At 56.2% G+C, this 20,046-nt stretch overlaps 5 protein-coding genes across 5 annotated transcripts; 3 read left to right on the plus strand and 2 right to left on the minus strand.

Moving 5' to 3' along the window:
• Window positions 1-1,174: 1,174 nt before the first annotated feature.
• Window positions 1,175-2,152, plus strand: CHGG_07082 (uncharacterized protein; the record flags this gene model as incomplete). The annotated part of the gene is made up of 3 exons (XM_001224737.1): window positions 1,175-1,483; window positions 1,655-1,738; window positions 2,021-2,152. 3 exons carry the CDS (start codon window positions 1,175-1,177, stop codon window positions 2,150-2,152), a joined length of 525 nt encoding a protein of 174 aa, XP_001224738.1.
• Window positions 2,153-5,896: 3,744 nt separating this feature from the next.
• On the minus strand, window positions 5,897-8,061 carry CHGG_07083 (uncharacterized protein; the record flags this gene model as incomplete). The annotated part of the gene is made up of 4 exons (XM_001224738.1): window positions 5,897-6,702; window positions 6,752-7,434; window positions 7,487-7,949; window positions 8,031-8,061. 4 exons carry the CDS (start codon window positions 8,059-8,061, stop codon window positions 5,897-5,899), a joined length of 1,983 nt encoding a protein of 660 aa, XP_001224739.1.
• A 2,015-nt stretch (window positions 8,062-10,076) lies between these two features.
• On the plus strand, window positions 10,077-11,429 carry CHGG_07084 (uncharacterized protein; the record flags this gene model as incomplete). Its single annotated transcript, XM_001224739.1, has 1 exon — window positions 10,077-11,429. The coding sequence occupies one exon, from the start codon at window positions 10,077-10,079 to the stop codon at window positions 11,427-11,429; it is 1,353 nt and encodes a 450-aa protein (XP_001224740.1).
• A 1,370-nt stretch (window positions 11,430-12,799) lies between these two features.
• CHGG_07085 (uncharacterized protein) lies at window positions 12,800-13,234 on the minus strand (the record flags this gene model as incomplete). Its single annotated transcript, XM_001224740.1, has 1 exon — window positions 12,800-13,234. One exon carries the CDS (start codon window positions 13,232-13,234, stop codon window positions 12,800-12,802), a length of 435 nt encoding a protein of 144 aa, XP_001224741.1.
• A 591-nt stretch (window positions 13,235-13,825) lies between these two features.
• Window positions 13,826-19,647, plus strand: CHGG_07086 (uncharacterized protein; the record flags this gene model as incomplete). Its single annotated transcript, XM_001224741.1, has 4 exons — window positions 13,826-17,482; window positions 17,533-19,065; window positions 19,115-19,463; window positions 19,613-19,647. The coding sequence occupies 4 exons, from the start codon at window positions 13,826-13,828 to the stop codon at window positions 19,645-19,647; spliced, it is 5,574 nt and encodes a 1,857-aa protein (XP_001224742.1).
• Window positions 19,648-20,046: the final 399 nt, after the last annotated feature.

Raw genomic sequence — 20,046 nt, forward strand, 5'->3', positions numbered from 1 at the left:
AAATTCCATGACCCCCAAGTACTATGAAAATGCAACGAACCTCATGGGCGCGAGTTGAATCACCATTGCCGTTCGTCACCAAAATCCCGTGTTCGGTGTATGGCTTATGCACAGCGCCGACAACTTGGAACCATCAAAGAAAACAGGAAGAGACTCGGGTGAGAACCTCACCCGAACTCGCTCGACTCGCCTGGCCGCCTAAACCTACCTTCCGAAACAACGCATCGTTCTCATAAGCCTAGTTACGGCACTTCGATCAGAGCCACCACCGCTGCATAGTTCTGCGAGGAAATGCCGCCGTTTAGGAGCTCCTATGGCCATAAGATGAGCTATCCGGCAAGAAAACGGACAGGGCAACTTGCATTCCGTGCGGCTATAAGTGGGTGCATGGATACCACGTGAGCCCTGTTCCATGGCAGTGGTAACACCCCCTACTCTAGTCAGTTTCCTTGCGAAGGCCAACATCAGGAGAGAGTCATACATTCTCATGCTTGCCCCGCATGAAGCACAGTTTCCCGGCTGGTACAGACGACCGTCGCCGAGCCGGACGCAACCACAAGCCTCGGGCTCCATTGGATCAAGTATATCGCCGTTGGAGGCTGTGGTGAGGGCTACTATTGGTGCTGACAACTGGTACTGACAATTCGTGAATCTTGCGAGAGGAGGAGCAAACGGATGGAGAGATGCACCGGAGTTCCACGGCACTGGGGACTAGAACCGTGGGCCGCAGACCAGTATTATATAGACAGGTCCTGTTCATCAATCGTCGGTTCCTTTACGGCGTGGGCCATGAACCTGCTTACCGCCAACCGCGATTCCCACGTCTACCCATTTCCGAACATTCGATCTTCCACCGGCCAATAACATCACCATATCAGCAAGAGAGGGTCTGCTGATCACGGTTATACGCCAAGACGAGCGGTGTTAGTGCCGATGTTCAGATATCCCCGAGCTGTGAAGACGGCACGTTTACCGACACGGGTTGGTGAGACATCCAGGAACCTCGAAGGTTGTCCACGCCCAGAGCCGACCCAGAGCGGTTAACCGAACTAGCATGCGTCAAGTCTACTCTTACCCAGGGTGGTATCTGTGTCCCTGATTCTCTTGCCTGCGCTATATCACAAGTTTGCCGGTATGGCGGCGATCGATGCATGCGAGCTGACACCCCTTTACAATGTTCGACTCGTTGAAGCCGGAATCATGCGAATCTCATGCAACCAGCCGCAGCCCAAGCCTCGAGGCTGCCATTCTTATAGGCCGCCACTTTTTTGGCTGCTACCAACGAACATTTCCCGCCTTCAAGAATCCCACCTGCGGCTATCCGCGTCTCCCTTGGGCCATGAAAACCGCCCACCGGCCCCGAGACATGGACGCCCAAAAGCCGTGTCAGGTCTCATCGAGGACGTATTGCAACACCCTCTTTCCTTTCCCCGCACTTGGTTCCCAAGCTGAACACACGAGCAGCTGGCTATGGGTTCAGACCGTGTGTATTTTCGTTTGCTTTTTAAACGAGCGGCGACGCACGGAAAGTGAGGTATACATGCAGATGCCCGAGTCTGGTTCCAGAGTGCCGGGTGCCGTGGCCGTTTCAGTGAGCCCACATTACCCACTCGCGTTACACCTACTTGTACGTACATGTACACTGCTTATACAGTGGTCACCCACGAATGCAGGCCATACCGGTGAAAGAATCAGGCTAAAGGCTATTCCTTCTGAGCGAAGGAGTTCTACGGATTGGGTGGGTGACACATGCTCCAAGAAGTTCCTTCGGACAACTCGCGATGTTGCCCGAGGGCGCTTCCGCCATGACTCTCTGGGCAGCTTCCGCAACGTCCGAGTTACCTAGACAGGGAGCAACTGCCGATAACATCTCAGCCAACAGTCCCCACCAGTATCTTCAGGCGGTATTGAGATGGGATCCGTGCCACCAATTCGAGCACGTCATCGTGACAAGCCGCCATTCGTTCCCAAAGCCGGCCAACAGCACTAGCAGGACGTGACGAGAGTCTGGCGTGTACAGGACAACGTTGTCATGTGCCTATCAACCAGAATCCCTATCGACCGAAGCCAAATCCGGGCCATTAACTTGGAGTCGTTCGCCCCAAAGTTGCCTCCTCACAACCCCCGAAGGTCACCCGGCTCGACGAGTTAAAACCGCTCGGACTCTTGAGAAATCTGGTAGTTATTGGCAAAAGGTAAGACCACTATTCCCCGAGACCGGCAGCATCAGAGGAGACTTGGTGATTTCTGCCCGTATAGCACTGGGAAACGGGGCAACTGGGGCCCAAAGACCCGGGCGTGAGCTAGCCCCGCCGAGGAATATGGTGTGCGGGGATAACCTGTCACACCGGTCCAGCTCGCAGAGACTCGATGAGAAAGGTACCAATAGAAAGGTGGGAGGGGACTGGATCGAGAAGCGAATGTGGCTTGTCTTGGCTGCAGTGACCGCACCATGACCGCACCAAGACCAGTCCTAGGAGCCCAACTCCATCATGGCTACTCCATGTCGGTCTGCAAGCTTGTCACCCCCAAGTAAGGGCCATCGTGAATGGCATTCGCGTCATCCATGCCACTCATTATTCACGTCTGATACCACCATCCTCGCCCCTCACCTCTTCATCCTTCGCCCCGCAGCCCGCCCAATCCGTCCCCTTTCTCGTTGCCACTGCGAAGAGTGGCCCCGTCTGAGTGGACGGCAAGTTGCAGATCGATCCTGCAAGCTTAACACGTGTTTCCGCATTCGCATATTCTGACATCTCGTTCCGTCTTGGGCATCACTTACCGATGTTCGCTTCTTACATGCAGACTGCACACACACTTCTTCCCCACGCTTACCACGGCATCAACGCCGTCCCGCAGTTATCATTAGGAGACGCCCAGTCAAAATCCAATCATGGAAACCGGGATGCGTCTCCCATTTACGGAAAGCCGGGATCAGGAAAGATAGGCACGGTTATTAGAGATTAAAACATAGGGCAAACCACCATCCGATGACCGGGATACGGAGGTACAAGCTCACCGGTCGCTATCCTCCCAGGACCTTCCCTCACGATACCCATGCCCAAAATAAGTTATTCTCTCAATGGGAGGTAACACCAGGAATGAGGCGGACACAAGGGAGCTTAGTGCAACCAAAAGCACGGTACCATCCTAATCCATCGCGGGATATCGGTTCAACGGTCCCCTTTCCCCTCTGCGCGACTTGGGACAACTCACCTTTCACAGACACTCCCTGCCCGACGAGACCGGCATCGCCGGCATATCGGACAGAAACCACCCAGTTGTTTTATTGTTTTGTCTCCCCGACGCCGCCAGAAGCTTACCGGCTGTAGGAACTTCGGACCACATTACCACGAGCAACACCGGACAGCCAGCCAGCCAAACCGAGCAAAACAGCCATGGCTTTTTTGTGCTACTCCGCTTCTCTTCCTCTCTGGAAGTGCCGTGCACCTCGTGTACATAATCGACACAAGGGTTCGCGGGCCTTGCCTTGCCCCGTCGTTCCTCTCCCGTCCCGCATCTGCAGGCAGTGTTGGCAGGAGGCAGAGAGCAGCGATCATGTTGGTTGTTGGGGCCGGCTGCCGAAAAGCTGGGGTTGGGTTCTTCAGGTGTTGGCAAGGTGCTACTTCAGTATACCTCTCTCCCATTGTTGTTGTTGGTTTTACTGTTGCGGTTCTCCGAGCTACATCGGAAATCCCATCTCCTCTCTTTTCATTTCCACCCTCCTCGTCTCCTCGACACCCTTCCGCACCTCATCCTCTTCCTCTCAACCCCTCCCCCCCCCCCCCCCGGGGGCGCCCCCACAATACCTCGTCCTAATACGCAAAGTTGCCCGGGCCAGCCGGAAAAGGGGGCACGCGCCGATTTGGAACACCTCTGTGCTTCCCCTCGGATATTCTGTGTAACCCCGGCCACGTCGCGCTTCCCGGCTATCTCTTATTGGCCTTCCTGCTTTCTACTTCTGTCTCGCTCTGCCTTGGCGAATTGGCTTGGTTGGGCTTGGTGTCACACGTCGGGCTCCGGGACCGGCGCGGAATTGCCTTTTGTGGAAGGAGCGAGAAAAAAGGGCGCGTTACCTATCTCCGTGACACGGGCTTTTGGGATGGCCCATGCTGGTTGAGTTTGGTTTGGTCGGTTGTGGGGTTGGGGGAAAATGGGAGTGATGGGCGAGCTGGCACACTGTTCTGTCGTGGCGGGAAAGGGCGCTTTGTCTGCTTAGGCAGGTATTGAGGCATGCTCATGTGTTGTTGAGATGCCTCTATTTTCTAACCCATCCTACTCTATCACTCCATCTTTATTCTCCTTGAGACAACTTCGAGTGTAGTTACGGTGCGGTAGGTCGATAGTAAGGGCTTACCGGACTCTTGGTACTAATATTATCACCCCTATTTATTGCACTCGGCCTCTTTCTCCAAACACTCTAGGACATGGGCACGGAAGGCCCGTGAGGAAGACCGCGGTTAACTGATTGGCCGATGTGCCTTTGCTCCTTCGAAAATGCTCCCTCTTCAGGACTCAAACTAAGCAAGATACCTCCCACCCTCTTTTTGTGTTTGCTTAACGACGAGCATCCATCCAAACGCGAGTACTCAAGACACTGTTGACATTATTTCAAGCACCCACTCAAACCTCTCCCCGTTGAAGAATCCACTGAGCAACAAAGCGCGGAATGTTCAATCGTCCATATGTCCTCACCACGACGATCACGGTCTAAAGATCACCTAGATATCGTAGGCAAAGAGCATCGAGATCTACACAAGATACAGTGGCAAGGCAATTACGACGGACTAGTGGTCACAGGATGTGGAAGAGAATCATGAGATGGAAAGTAAAAAATAAAGAAAAAGAGGGGGACTAAAAAACCGAGCACCGAATGCGGTCTCCTTTCCCGTCGATATGGCGCCAGGAAGCTATTCACCCTCTGGATCTCCACTTCGTTATTCGGAGTGGGGATGTCTGGGCTGACGAGTACGATATAGCTACACTGAGGCTAATGCTGTGGCAAAACAAGTAGGCGAATAGGTCGATATGTCGTCATACATAACGGGCAAACAACAGAGCTGATGCAATAGCCCTCTCGACATGGGATGGCGATACTCCCATGGCCCCCGCCTACACCGCCACGCAAACACTCGAGACACGTTCCCTCCCCCGGCCGCCCAGCTCGGTTTATTCACACTCACTCTCATATGGGCTCCCCCAGGCTGTCGAAATGCTCCATCCCAAGCCAATAAATCGGCAGCGAGTAGGTGAGTGATCACTCAAGCCTAACTGCTTAGCCATGCCCGAAATGTTTGTTTCCGGGAACCAAAAATGATACTTAGCAAAGTCGTGAGCTCGGTGGTGCCGTCCGGCGTTGCAACTTTGTCGAACAAGTACAACATATTAACGGCGGAAAAATGTAGCGGGCCATCTGCCCCCCAGCACCCTCTCTAGTTAAACCGAGAAAGGTTCATAAGAAAAGAACGCAGATGACCATTATAGTACCTGGTAGAGAGCGCGAGTATCCCGGTCAAACCTAAAACGTACAAAGAACGATGGTGTACGGAGAAGAGAGCAAATTTGGCAGCCGATATAAGTTGGCAGCGAGCGCCCCGTATCCGTCCGTTATGCCGCGCGCCAGACCATGCCTTTGTTCTGCTCCCATACCGCTTCCACTTGCCCATACCCTGCCGCAAAAAGCCATATCAGACCCGACCGCCATGATCCCATTCCGTGTCCCTAGGCAAAGCCGAAATGAAATGAACCATGTACCGAACGCCTTCCATTTCCCCTCGGCGTTCTCCTCGTCTGGAGTACCTCCAGATGGCAGAAGCAAAATGAAGCCAAGCAAAATCCGGGTCACACTGAGACTAAAGAAAAAGGTCCGTCATCGCCGTCGTCGCCGCCGTCGAGCTCAACCGAAAGTGGGGGCCGTGTAGATAAGCGTGCCAACTATCATGGCTCCAGCCGTGACACCACCAAGAGCGGCATATCCCAGACGCTCGGCAACACGCATCATGCGCGCTCTTTTCACCGGTCTATCTTGAGTCTCCGGTTCTCCGATCGTGGGATGCTCGCCATCGTGGCCCGTCGATGTAATAACCTCTTGAACGGTCTCCGCTGGGGGCTCGGGCTGCGTGTTCGTCTCATCGACGGGCGGATTCAGTGGCGGTATCTCAGATACGGAACCAGCCCACCGCTCCTCAGCATCGGTGGTGGTCGAAATATCTTCCGCTTTTCGCTTTGCCTTGCGGTCGTTACCCTTTTCGTTCGTTCCAGTCTGCGCTACTTGCTTCTGCCCCAATGGCGGGAGTACGCGCGGCACGTGGTTCACGTAGTTTCCTGGCCTATCCACAGGCTCTTCATTGTTGCAAAGGTCTCTGACCGATATCGGTCGCGAGCGTTCGGCCTTTTGCGCCTCGAGAGTCATCTTGTTCTCGCCTCCCGGCTGGGAATCGTCGACCCCCCCAGTCCAGAGACGTGTCATAATTGCCGGGGAAGAATCTGGTGGAGTTATTCGCTCCTCCCAAGCCACTATTGGACTTGACATCCGTGGCTTTTCGCTGTTCAGTAGCCAGTCGATGCTGGAGACGGTGTTGGTCCCGGCGACAGTCTGGCGCGGTGGGTGCGGGGATGACGACATAGAGTCGATCAACCGAATGATTTCTGGAAAGTGCGGAGCTCGAGATGTGCCTGACATTTCTTCCCAGGAAGTGAAATCTAGTTAACATTAATGACAAAACTTTAGCATAATAACAAATGCTCATACCGTTCCTAGACTCCAGGCCTAAACTGTCGTCGTCCGACAAGTCCGACGCCTCAGATCGGTGGGAATCGCCGTCTGAGATGATGCTGATCATGTCTTCGGCACTCTGGCTTTCAAGGCTATCCATCTGGCTATCCGACTGTTCGTCTGGGTAATCGTCTTCGTCGTCTTGCTCGGCGTCCTGGTCATCATCGTCTTGCTCGGCGTCTTCATCATCGTCTTGCTCCACAGTTCCATACCAGGCGTGATCTACATCCATATTCGGGGATTCGTTTGATTCAAGATCCGTCATGTCGTCGGAATGGAGAGTTCTGTCTCCCAGATTCTCGTTGGCCACGGGGCCTCCAAACTTATAGTCAGTCGTTGAATCATCGATGACATCATCTGCCGTTTCATCTTGCCCCTCGACGAAGTTTGCTGGCTCCCGGACGTCATGGATGTGAGCCTGAGAGTCACACGGGACTGGCAAGCTGGAGTCATATCTGGGTGACTGGCTGGTAGATGGGCCGGCCAAATCAATGACCAAATCCTCACACGTGGCGGCGGCGTAGGCGGACATTATGCTCTTTGTCACGGCATCGTAAGCATTGGCAGTTATCATCTCAACGCTGTGGTCGGATTGGGAATCATCGAGGTCCTCATCGTCAGACTCGTCAGGCACTTGGAAGGTGCAGGCGCCGCCGTCACTGGAAGATATATTAGCGATCTGTAGAGTATAGCGAACGGACAAGCGCTTACGGCGTGTAAAATTGGAAGTCGACCTTGACCACGATCGGGACGAATTGTTCGTTGCCCCGCCAGATCGGCGCACCGAATCGTAGAACATCACCTTGACGTAATTCGACGGGGTCATGGGCCGAAAGATGCTGGTCATCGTTCAGGAATGTTCCGTGCAGCGAGCCAAGATCCTTGATCTCAATCTTCTGTTCGGCAGTTAGTATGGCGATATAAACTGAAAATGTGTGGCAATGTACCCTATCATCCAGCTTGGCCGATAGTCGGGCGTGTAGTCTTGACATCACCGGACTATCAAACCAAGCGTTTTCGGCACTGGCGATAAAGCCTTTAGTGGAGAGCTTGGAAGCCCGTCCGATTGTGATGCTGCTCCCGCCGTCCCTGCCGTCGTGCAATGTAATGTGGCGTTCGGGGAAAGTATCGACACCCGAGGATTGATCTTGATCCACGAAGAGGCGGAGCACCACTAGAGTTGAGGGCGTGTCAGTATCGGAAGCTTGGGCTTGGGGGGAGGGGGGGGGAGGATTTAGATAAGGTGATGACATACCCGATTTTCGAGGGTCGGGCGGAGTGTTCATCCTGAGTAACGCAGGCCCGAGTCCTTCTCGAGCGGTAAGGGTACTGGTTTCTGATCCGCCTAGGTCAAAGTCAAGCCCAGGTGATGGTGTTTTGTACCTAGCGATTCCTCGTCAGAGCGAGCTCAGCTGTGGATGTGGATTGCGGAGTTTGTAATGAGTGGTGCGCGACGGGGGGTTTTGTCTGCTCGAGCCTCGTGCAAGTGCCCGAGGGAAAGGGTGTCCGGTCAAGTGGCGGTTGTGCAAGTGCGCTTCTCGAGAACAGGTCCGTTGTTCAACTGAACTGTGTGTTGATGGGTCGAGTTCACATATGATACTCGGAAGTGCCCGCTTCGACTTGGAAAGAACCTTAAGAGACGAGAGTGAAGCGTTGGCGACGTAGGTAATCAGGCAGGAAGTGCTGCAACGGGTTCGGAAGGTGGGGTGCCCAGGCAGAGACACCAGGTCAGGGCCGTAACTTCCGTAAGGCTGCCCTTTCACCCTTCCTCGGGCGGCAGCCAGTTGTAATATAATTACCGATTGGGGGAAATAAAAGATACTGTGATTCCTGGTACGGAATCAAGGTTCTCGCTTTTTACTACGAGTTACTTTGGAGAAAGAAGATGTGCGGCTGGGTTTGAGGAATAGGAAGCATGAATGCTGTGGTCATGGGATCGGAGCTCTTGGGCGGCGGTGCGGGGCTGCGATAAGATCGGGAAACCTCAGGCATCGCAAACAAGGCAATCCACGAGCCACAAGCCAGACATTACAAGCACACCGATTGAACTCAAGTCATTACTGTGTCAAAGAAACAGAATGCTTTCACTGCTTGTGCAAGTACGCATCGATTACATTGTGCCCTGGCTCATTTGTTCCCGGAAGCACATGTAAAAGGTGCAGCCCACAATCTTATCGTGGCCCCACTCTCGCATGACTGTTGGCTTAACACTCAAACCACAACGAGACTCAGGGAGGTGGGATGATTTGCCGAACAACATACCAGTGGCGGACACCTGGCACCACAATCTTCTGCTTTACTCCCGCTTTACTCCGTACTCTCTAGAAGATCTTTTTAAACGAGAGATATCAACTAAGAGGTTGCCCATATCCCGTCTGGCCAAACTGCCCACATGCCCCGCGGGGTCAAGAATTAACCCAATTCGGCTAGCCAATATGCAACCACTTTAACCCTGGATCTTGCCAAGGTTTCTGGTGCTCTGGGGGCGCAACTCCCATTCACAGCCACCAAACTTATCTTACACTAGTTAATAGTGAAGAAGTGGTTCGAATGCGAGAGGCGCCAATAAAACAAAACCAAATTCTAATAGATACGAGGGATTGTGAGAAAGATAGAGATCTCCAATAAGTTTGAAGACTAGAAGATGACGAGCTCGAAGTCGCCGACATCTTGAAGCGACAAGGCCAGTGCCCGCCGAGCCCGCCCAGTCTAGGCTTCCAGGGTGCTTGACCCCGCCATCAACGTCAGGCCTGGCCCTTGCAGTGGGTGGGTGGCGCTTTCGTGCGTCACCGTTCGGGACCTGGCCCACAAGCCCAGTTCAAGCAACCTGGGAGGTCCGTTTCTGCCGCACCGACGACCTGGAAGGAAGGCTTCTTGGTGGACTATTTATGCGAGTCTCCCGAGGCCACTGCCCTCTTGTTCGGGACAGAAAATTCAGTCACCACCCGGACTCGGAAGGCGTTACCTTTGTGATTTATTGACATTTCTTCGAACGGCCAAAGCCACAGACCACCCACCGTGCCTTTTCTGCCTAGGTTGTTATTTATCCTCATGGATTATCACCTGCCAACTGCAAACACCCGACCACTCCGAGAACTCACGCAACACGCTGTTTCCGCCACCCATATTACTTAATCCCATCATCTGAGCACACGGCAACGCCAAACTTCGCCCACGACACACCCATCCACACACACTTTCTCTCTCTCTCACACACACACGCACACCACGAAAACCACTTGGTATCGCCCTTGTAACGGAATACTTGCGACAAATTGCGACGAAACGCTATTAAGAGAATATGTCTGAGCTTCGGAGACGGGCCCTTGGGTCCGGTAAGACAGTATCCCGCAAGGCCCGCTTGAAGCCAGAGTCTGGTCTCTCCTCAACGAACCATTCTCCAAATGGATCCCCGGCCAACTCGCGCGTGGGCTCGCGTGCTAATTCCAGGCCTGGCAGCCGCTACGCGTCGGAAGATGAATTTGCTAGCGACTCGGAGAACGACGACATCATGACCATGAGCGCCAACTCGGTCGACGGAGATGAAGATGTGGGAAGCACTACAACATGGGTTGAGCGGCTCCAGGACCGGGTCACGGAGCTTCAGGACCGCAAGCGCAGCAGCGTACAGGGACGCGAAGCCACCCTCGGGGGATACAACCATCTCCTGAAGCATCATTTTGCCCAGGGCCAGCTCCAACGATCCGTTGCCGAGATTATGCCGGTTCTCCTCCGGGATGTTAAGAATGGTAGTAGCGACGAAGAGCGCTTACGGGCGCTGAAGGCTTTCACTTTGACCGTCCTCACCTGCTCGTCGGATACCGTTTTCGAGCAAGCACTGCCGATCCTGAAAGCGGCATGCCACGACTCAGAGGAAGAAGACAACAAAATTGAGGCGATACACGCTCTCAGCATCGCTGTAACGTACGGAGGAGGGTCAACCGAGGCTGCAGAGGAGGTTCTCGACTTTCTCTTGGAGATTATCGAGAGCGACGGCCACTCTGTCACGGCGGCAGACAGCGCCCCGGTAGTGACAGCGGCCCTCCAGGCCTGGGCGTTTGTGGCGAGTCACTTGGACGACCTGACGGACCAGAGCGAGACGGCCATCGAGGCGTTCATGGAGCAGCTCGACAGTTCGGACCCCGATGTTCAGACTGGCGCCGGAGTCAACATTGCGCTCCTCTTCGAGGCTGCTCGTGATTACGAAGAGGAGACGGGCCAGAGTTTCGACATGCAATACAACCAGCACCGGATTATGACCCGGATGGCCGAAATTGTTCGCGACTCATCAAAAACCATTTCCAAAAAGGGACGGAGGAACTTGCGGTCCAACTTCTCCAGCATTGTCACCTCGCTTGAGCGTGGCAAGGGACCGGGCTACTCCACGGCCGGCCGGTCGGGGCCAAACCCGCACACGGGTGGGTCGAGGACCGATGACCAGAGCGATTTCAGAGAGTTCGGGTATCGGGAGAAGATCCGTATCTACAACCAGTTCTTGCTCATCGACACCTGGTCTCTGCACACCAGAGTCGAGTTGCTCAAGATTCTGCTCGGAGGCGGGTTTGGGATCCACTACTTGGAGAATCCGGTCATCCGCGATATTCTCAGCAGTGCCGAGGTTGAGTTTATCTCGGAACGGAGGCCCAAGAAGTAATTCGGTTGCGAGCTTTGGGGTTGTGCCAGGCCATTGGCGTCGAGTAGATCTCGTCTTTGGGCGTTTTGGGCGTTTTGGTCGTTTTGGTCGTTTTGGTTAGGAGGGTTAGGAGGGTTAGGAGGCACCTAGCTTAGGCCGTATGTTGAACTGGAGGGTTTGGTGTGTACCTATATACTTTTGGAAGTATCCTTGTACGGTCGGTGTTTGACCGAAACAGCCCATAGGTTTTAAGTTGAAAGCAATACAAGCGTTGGAATTGCACATCGTACGGTTCACGACTTCTCGATAACCAGCGAAAGTATTGGCCGGGATTGCCTTCTCACCATCGAAGAGGGCAACGCTTGCAAGGTACCCGTGAATGAATGGCATTTACAGTCTACCTACCTGGGAAGAGGGCTGCCACTTCTCATCTGTCGCCCCACGCACTGCTGAACTGAGGTGAACCCGACAACAGCACCTACCATACCCCGGTACCTACCTGCCTACGTACCAAGGCACTTGGGCATACAATAATTCCCAGCTCATATGAAACATGGGGTTACCCCTTTCTTGAAGCTTGCCGTTCCACAGCGGGAGCGATTAGTAAAGCGGTAACGGCGGGACCCCGAGATCTGAGTTCGGGTTTAGTTAGCGTCCGGCTTCGTCAGACCTGGTCCCTGACGATGGTATCGAGGACCCGAGATCTTGCTGCAAACAGGGGCGCAAACAAAGCGATTGGCAACCAGACATTTAGATAGGAAAAAGTATATGCTCGTCATCAACCAAATCGGTTGGCTGTCCTGTCTACAATGTTGTCGTTCAACAGCGAACCGTTTGCCCTTTAGGTTAGTTACTACACTAGGTTAGAAACGCTGACGAAACGGACAGCCGCATGAACTCGGAACGAGTGGTTGGGATTGAGGTGATATCGTTTTGGGCATGATTGGGGGCGTGATGGTGGCGGGAAGCGGAGGGCGGCACCACCTAAGGTATCTGCTGAGCCAAGAACCCAAGAGATCGCCCAGTGGGGTCTCCCGTCTCCAGGCGGAGCGGAGCAGGGCCAACTCCCTGCTCAGTCCCTGTTCGTCTCTTCGTGGGATTCCACTTCCCTGGACCAGCATGGCCCTGTTGGTTGTGCTTGGCGGGAGACGGAGCTGAATGTCAACAAACCGCCAGCCCAGCCTCCTCGATTGTCGAATCCCGACATTTGCTTCCCCCCGCCCCCCCCTCATTCGGGTTTTCCCTGTTGGTATGTAACTACTGGGCAACACCATCGCAGGAATAGATTGATACCTGCATCCGTGGAACGTGCTCTCGGGGGTTTGTCTCATCTTTTTTTCAACACCTTCCCGCCGCTTGGCTCCACAGCCTTTAGTTCTATACCTAGGTACCTACCGAGACCTCCCCTCCAAGCACCGCCAGCGCCTGCAGCAGCAGCAACCCGTGAGCCTCGTCTCTCCATCTTGGCTCTGCCGTTTCTCGAGCTGCACGTTGCTGCACCAGAGACCCCAGACTCCACGCGCAATTGGCCGGCCCCATCCAAGCACCGCCAGCACATCAAGCAATCCTGGCCACTCCTGGACCATAACAAAGCCTCCCATAGGTCCCTCCTTGGGTCCGCAGAACAGACGGAAGCCGACGTTTACTGCAGGGAAGCAAGTCACGGAAGGAAGAAGAGTCTGCCTCCTGCCTGGGCGCATTGCGCACATCCGCCACTTCTCGTCGCCGCAATACTGGGAAACGGTTCTCTGAGCCATCGTCCACCACTCCTCGGCGCACGTCTCGGTCGTTCCCTCCGAGGCATTCCCAAAAGCCGACCACCCCATCTTTTCCTACAACTTGCCAAGTCTCGGGACGCTGCGATTGGGTCTGCCGTCGTTGCGGTCTGCCCCGCTCTTCCGGCGCCCTTCTCTTCTGGTTGCCGCTTCAACAACGCCCCGGCCTTGGGTTTTGCGCCCGCCTCTCGCTTTTTGACAGGCCGCCTCCCCGATTACCCATTGTTCTGTGCGCCCCTTTACAGTACGTATGACCATCGCATTTCCATTCTTCCAGTGCAGCCCTCTCAGGGCGCCCTCTTCTCTCGTTCTCCCGGCGCCCGAGGTGTGCGACATTTCCCCCCTCTCGAGGCCTGTCGGTCTATGGGATGACTACCTGCTCACATCACCCACGTTTCGACAGATTTTCCCGCGCCCAATGCTCTCTTGAAGGAAGCCGGTCAACCATTTTCCCTGGATACACTGCGTCTTAACTTTTTTTTTCCCTTTTTTCCTTGTTTCGTAGCGGGCCTCTGATTTCCAATCCCGCTCGTCTCCAAACGGTCGCCGAGGGACTCCGTGGAAGGGATTAATTGGACGACGGACCGAGGGCCCGCTGATACCTAACCAACTAATAGCTGCCCGCTGGCTCTCGACGCAACCATGGGGATCGGGAGTAAAAAGAGGAGATCTCCACCGCCGTTGCCCGCGCCCACCGAAACCAATTCGACAATTATGAGCGGCGGCCCAAGTGACTACGTTGCAAGCGACTACGCTCACAGCGACCTTGGCACCGATGTTTCCAGACCGGGCGACGACAAATCCACCTATTCCCTCCCCGACGACGGAACCCCCGTCACCATCAGGACGGGGCATCGGCAAAGCAAATCGCAGACCTCCCTACTGATCGAATATTTCGAAGGTGGTAAGACGAGCAGTATATCCGGCACAAGCTCACATCGGAAACCGAGCGTTCGCGTTCGCGTTAGACCGAGCAGCAAGCACCGGTCCAAGGGCGGATCGGATCGGGATCGCATCAAAATCACACAAACAAAGGCGAGGAAATTGAGCCCCAGTCGCCGGTCTGTGCCTGCCCGTAGCGAAGTGGAAGATCTCTCGGTGCTCAGCGGCGACATGGAGGACGCGGGCTCGTATGCTTCGGCGACGGAAGAGAGCAACGTCAGCCGGAACCCCATCGACATTGAGATCGAGCGGAGTGGCAATGCTCGCCGCCGTCGCCCAGCAAGCCCGCTCATTCCGACGGCCGACAGCAAAGCCAGCTACAACAACTCTGCCATGAGCGAGATTTCAGCCATCCCCGCCGACAGTTTCCTTGACGGGTCCGGGCCGGCTACGTCATTTGGCATGTCCGAGGCCAAGAGCACCAGGAGCAGGAGCCCTTCTCGCACAGGCGATTACCTCCTCGGTGCTGCCGCGGGGCTGGGAGCTGCCGCCGTCGCCGATAAGGTCCGGAACAAGAGCCGCGATAGCCGCGATGGCCGCGAAGACCGCGAACGAGACAGGGTGGTCGTATCCAAAAACCGAGACAAGGATAGGGACAGGGACCGCAAGCACAGGTCAAGCAAAAGCCGAACAAGTAGCGTGTCAAAGGACGAGAAGTACTCTGAGCGCGCCAAGTCGCCACGGAGGAGATCCAAGGGGCATAGCGAGTCTCTCATTTCAGGAGTAGATTCTAGCGTCGTTTCCGCCTTCGCGCCAAGTCATCGCTCTATGGACCAACACTCCATTCGGTCCGGCGCTTCGAAGACTTCGTCAATCAATAACCCCAAACTCCTCGAGACGGTTGAGGACGCCATTCGCCGCCTCATCCTCCCAGAGCTCAACGCGTTGAAGAGGGAACAGAGCCGGCGCGGGACTCGCCGCGACTCGACCACATCCAGCGCAACCACAATCTCGAGGGACGAGTTTGCGAACGATCGGCGGCGGTCTGGAGCCCTTGACAAGAGTATTGTCACGCCGCGCGATAGCATGAGGAGTAAAGAGAGCCGAGATCGCGAGGCCCGTAATGACTTTGACGACAGTAGCGCTCTCAGTCACGATACCATTGAAGACCATGATCTTGACGACACCCCGGGCCGCAGCACAGACCGGCTCAAGGCTGCTGCCACCGGGGCTGCCATGGGTGCGGCCGCTATCGCCGCCCACGAGGTACTCCAGTCACCTTCCGACGACAAACAGCGCTCTAGGCGACGGCGCAGAGCTGAGATGCGGAGTCGCGGCTCCGATCTGGCTCTGGAGGATGAGGAATCAGAACTTGGGCCGCCGATTCCGCCGATGCCGTTGATGAGCGAAATGCTTGCTTCTGATGTGACAAGGGCATCCATCCTAACCGCAGAAACCGATCGGCCACATTCCGCAAGCGAAGAGCTGGCTCCCAGCCGAGAATTACCACACGACCAACTATCCTCAGCGTCAACCCCAACTCCCACCAAAACACCAATCACATTGCAGCAGTCGTTGGGAACTCAACATGCTAATATCTCTCACGGGGATCTCAAGACGTTGCCTCATCAACGAACCGGACAATGGGACGAGTACATCATTGATGACAACGGGAAGCGAGTGCCTTCACGTGCCTCTAAGCATTACCAAGGAGACGAGGACGAAGTGGACGATCCCGATTCCGGGCCGGCATATGCTCCCGACAGCCCTTATGACTACTACAGCACCCAGGATGTGCCGCCCCCGCTGAAGTACGTGCCGTATCAGCCGGAGCGTCGCGGCCTAAGCCCAATCCCAAGTATTTCTGGTTACACGGAGACCGGAAGCGAGATTCGAAACCCAGAGTCGCGGGCTTCACACCGAACCAACGATTCTATCGTATCGGCCGGAAAACCTTCACGAGAGGACGGGCCCACAAACCGTGAGATATTCGATGACGACCGGAGCGTCAGAAACCCGGGCATGAACCCAACGGACAGCGAGCTTGGTGGTGTCCCATCTAGGGACGATGTCCGTGCTGTGAACCTGAACCCTGATTTTGTTCATCCCGCTGGTATCGAATCCAACGTGGCTTCTCTCGTCGACGGGTCGATGCTTGAGGGGTCCGCCTTAACAGGCTCCTCTAGCGCCGTTGGCAACCAGCTGTACAACGGGCGCGAGTCAATGGCAACGCTCGACGAGGAGGTGCCTCGCGATCCGGGCACCCCGGCCAAGCGCTCCGTGGGGAGTCGCCACGACTACCCCGAAGAACGAGAGGCTACTCCCACCTCTGGGAGCCACCGCTCCCGCGAATTTGTCGAGTATGAACTCGACGAGTATGGTCAGAAGGTACCCCAGACCACCTACCGACAGTCGCCGACCATGTCGGAGGCAGCCATCACCAGCGCAGCGGTCGGTGCCGCCGCCGCCGTTCTACGGGCCCAAAATGCCAAGGGACAACAGGTCATTGCGGATGACGAGATGGACTTTCAGGGGGCCGGCGTCCAAAGGAACAAGTCGTTCAAGGAACGCACACAGAACGGGCCGCGCCCGGGCATCGACACCGCCAGTGCCGAGAGACTGGTACACGGCGAGGAGCAGCAGCCCAAGCTGGGTTTCAGCGGCCTGCCGGATCTGAATGACCCGATGCCGGAAATCGGCTGGCAAGACGACGATGACCTGCTCACTAACCCGTCGCTTCTCGGCGGCGAGGGTGGCCGCGATGAAGAAGAACATTGGGCTGGCGACGCCACACCCCGCCAGCGCCCCCAACACCACGACGATGATGTTGAGTACCGCGGCTTGGACGGGGCCCACCTTGAGCCGGAATTGCCCCAACAAAGGAGCGGGCAAGACTTGGCTATGACCGGTGCCGCTGCGGCTTTGAGTGCGGCCGCAGGCATGGCGGCAGCCCAGAGCCACAGCCGTCAACCCAGCCAGGAGCATGATGAGTGGTATAGGACGTCCGAGGACAAGAAGCGCGATACTCTTGTCACCAACCCTTACGAGGGATCCAGCCCCATCGCAAACATCCCCGGCCTCAACACCAACCTGCTTCCAGGTTTCGATAACTCGGGCTTCGGCGACCTCTATGGTACCCGGAGCCCGATGGGCCACAAGGTGGACGAGGGCTATATCTCGCAGGGCCCCAACAAGACGCCTGACCTCCAGGGTGGTGCAAAGGGCAAGGGCGTGGACTTCAACGTCGTCCCGGGTGCTGGCGGCCCGAGCGTTGAGGACCCGTTCTACAACACCCCAAAACATACTCGGCAGCTCAGCGGCATGTCCCAAGGCATGGGCTCTCCGATGTATGATGCCGCGACTGGCACCGGCATCGAGAGGATAGAGTCCACGGACATCATTGCATTGATGCAGCATGTGAGTATTTGTTCCTACCATTCGTTTGCAAGTTACTAACGTTGTTTCAGTTGATGGTTCGCGACGCTCAGCGCAGTGCTCGCGACACGGAGATCCTTGTCACTCTGGTCCGTTCCGCGACGGAGATGCGCAATAATTTTGAGGAGGTCAAGCGCCTGCTCGCCGACACGGAGGATGTGATCATTACGGAGGTCAAGGAGAATACCGAAAAGACTGTTCAGCGCGCCATCAATGGCCCCCGCCCGTACCCCGGCAGCGCACCGCGCTCGATCCAAGGCGGCTCGCAAGCGGGCACTATCAACGGTGATGACATCAACAACAAGAGGAGGAGCATTTTCCGTCGTGCGCTGAAAGGTCTGAGTGCTAAGGGGGCCAACGACCTCGGCAGGATTGAGGACATGCTCATGCAGCTTCTTACTGAAGTCGATGTTCTCAAAGCGCAAACGGCTCCGGGCATCCAGGGGAACCAGAGCACCCACAACGAGCAACTATACGATCACATGGAGCCTGAGATCCAAAGCGAACAAGACCACGGCTACGAGCCCGATGGCATGGCCGGCACGTCAACAGCGAGCCATGCCTCCCAGTCTGGATATCTCTCGATTCAGTCGCGTGGGACGTCGGTCAAGCCCGGGTACGACCGCAAGGTTTCAGCGCACAGGATAAGCACCGTGCCCGAAGACAATGAGGAAGAATATGACCACGGGCGGAGGGACGGCGAGCAGCACTTAATGACGCCCGTCCAGGATCAACGCGGTAGCTCGGTGCCGCTGGCAACCCCGCCTGCCCCTGCCGCGCAAGCACAGGCGTTGATGAGCAACGAGAACACTCCCAAGACGGAGGAAAGCGGCAAGAAGAAGTCAAGATCCAGCTGGTTCCGCATTCCCAAGATCTCGCGGTGGTCGGAAACGACAACGTCTAGCGGTGTGCAGACGGAATCTCCTCGCCACAGCAAGCAGTCCAGCAAGGACGAGACCGCCCAGTTCCCCACCGGACCGTCCCGCTCAGGGTCCCTCGACCACTACCAAGACAACTACCAGTTCGCCCCTCCCCAGGCCATCCAGACTGATAAACTACATACTGGGTTCTCGGAGACGGACCTCCCCCAAGGATACCGCGATGACCAAGACGACCATATGTACGGGCAGACGTCATCCCCGTCGCAGCCTGACGCCAACTGGGTCAGCATGAACATGACGCCCGAGAATCCCAAGTACATGACGCCTGAGGATCCCAAATACAAGGCGCACCGCGACTCGCTGAACCTTGTGCACCCGCAACCGCGCCAGGGCCAGACCGAGCGCTTCAAGGCCGCACTCGAGTCCCAGGCCCTTGGCTTCGACTCATCTCTCGGCCCCAAGTCTGACTGGGCCGGCTCCGTCACTAGCCTGCACCGCTTTGGCCAGCAGCAACAGCAGCAGCAGCAGCACACCGACAACTACGGCTCCCCGGGGGGTGACCACCACTACCAGCAGCAACACTGGACCTCCTCCCCGGCCGCGGCCGCGAGTATGACGGCCACATCCGGCGGCGCTCCGCCGCCCCCGACCGCCCAAGGAGGCCCTCGACAGCGACCTCCCGCCGTCCAGCCCCTGCCAGTTGACGCGCAGCGCGGCGGCCACGCCGCCACAGAACAAGCGGCTCAGCAAGCTGCAGAAGAAGCAGGGCAGCCCGCTGCCGCACCACAGCGTGGAGAGCGGCTACGGCACCATGACGCACGGCGTGCCTACCGCCAGCTACATCAGCCAGAGCCACCACTCGCACCACAGCGCCGGCAGCAGCACGCGCGAGGGCGCCGGCGGCGGCGCCAGCAGCCCCCGGCTCGAGAACCGCAACCTGAGCGGCGCCCTGCTCTCGGCGCCTGCGAACGGTGTTAACAGGAGGCCCAGCGGGCCCAGGCCGATGACGCCGACGGGGTCGGGATCGAGGGGCAGTGTCAATGGGAGTGGTGCGCTCGGGGAGGAGAGGGATAGGCGGAGAGGTTAGTCTTTCTTTTGTTACTTTTTTCTTTTTATATTTCCTTTAGCCCCTTGGTCATCTGACTCTTGGACTACTACTCGCTATTGATCTGGCTACCTCCCAACGTTGTGATGTGGGAATATGAGACTGACTTTGGGTGTGATGATGCAGATACCTTTGGCTCGCAGGACACGGAGACCTTCTAAAGAATGGGGACGGGTAGAAAGAAAAGAGAAACGAAGAAAAGAAAAAAGAGTGTGAGTTGCCGTGGAAGTGAAATCGAGGGGTGACCGCGGACGAACAGATAGGGCTGCTGGTTTGGCCTTACGAATGGTCGACGCCAATCGACTGTGCGGTATGTTGGGTTGGTGGGATATAATCTTGGGATGTTGATGGACGGGGAAGTTGGGTTGGGTTGGGGTGAGAGAGAGGCAGGGGTGGGATGTCAGTTAAGCTTTCGTGTGTTTGTTGTTTTCATATAGATTTATTTAACCCTGGCCGGGCAGGGCAGGGCAGCAGGGCAGGGGCGGTGGATTTGGATGGATTGGGACAACTGATGACGAGCGGACCACATCACACGATATGGTTTGGGGAGAGGGCGGGCT

This window comes from Chaetomium globosum, genomic scaffold, assembly GCF_000143365.1.
Source record: "Chaetomium globosum CBS 148.51 scaffold_5 genomic scaffold, whole genome shotgun sequence".
NCBI lineage: Eukaryota > Fungi > Ascomycota > Sordariomycetes > Sordariales > Chaetomiaceae > Chaetomium > Chaetomium globosum.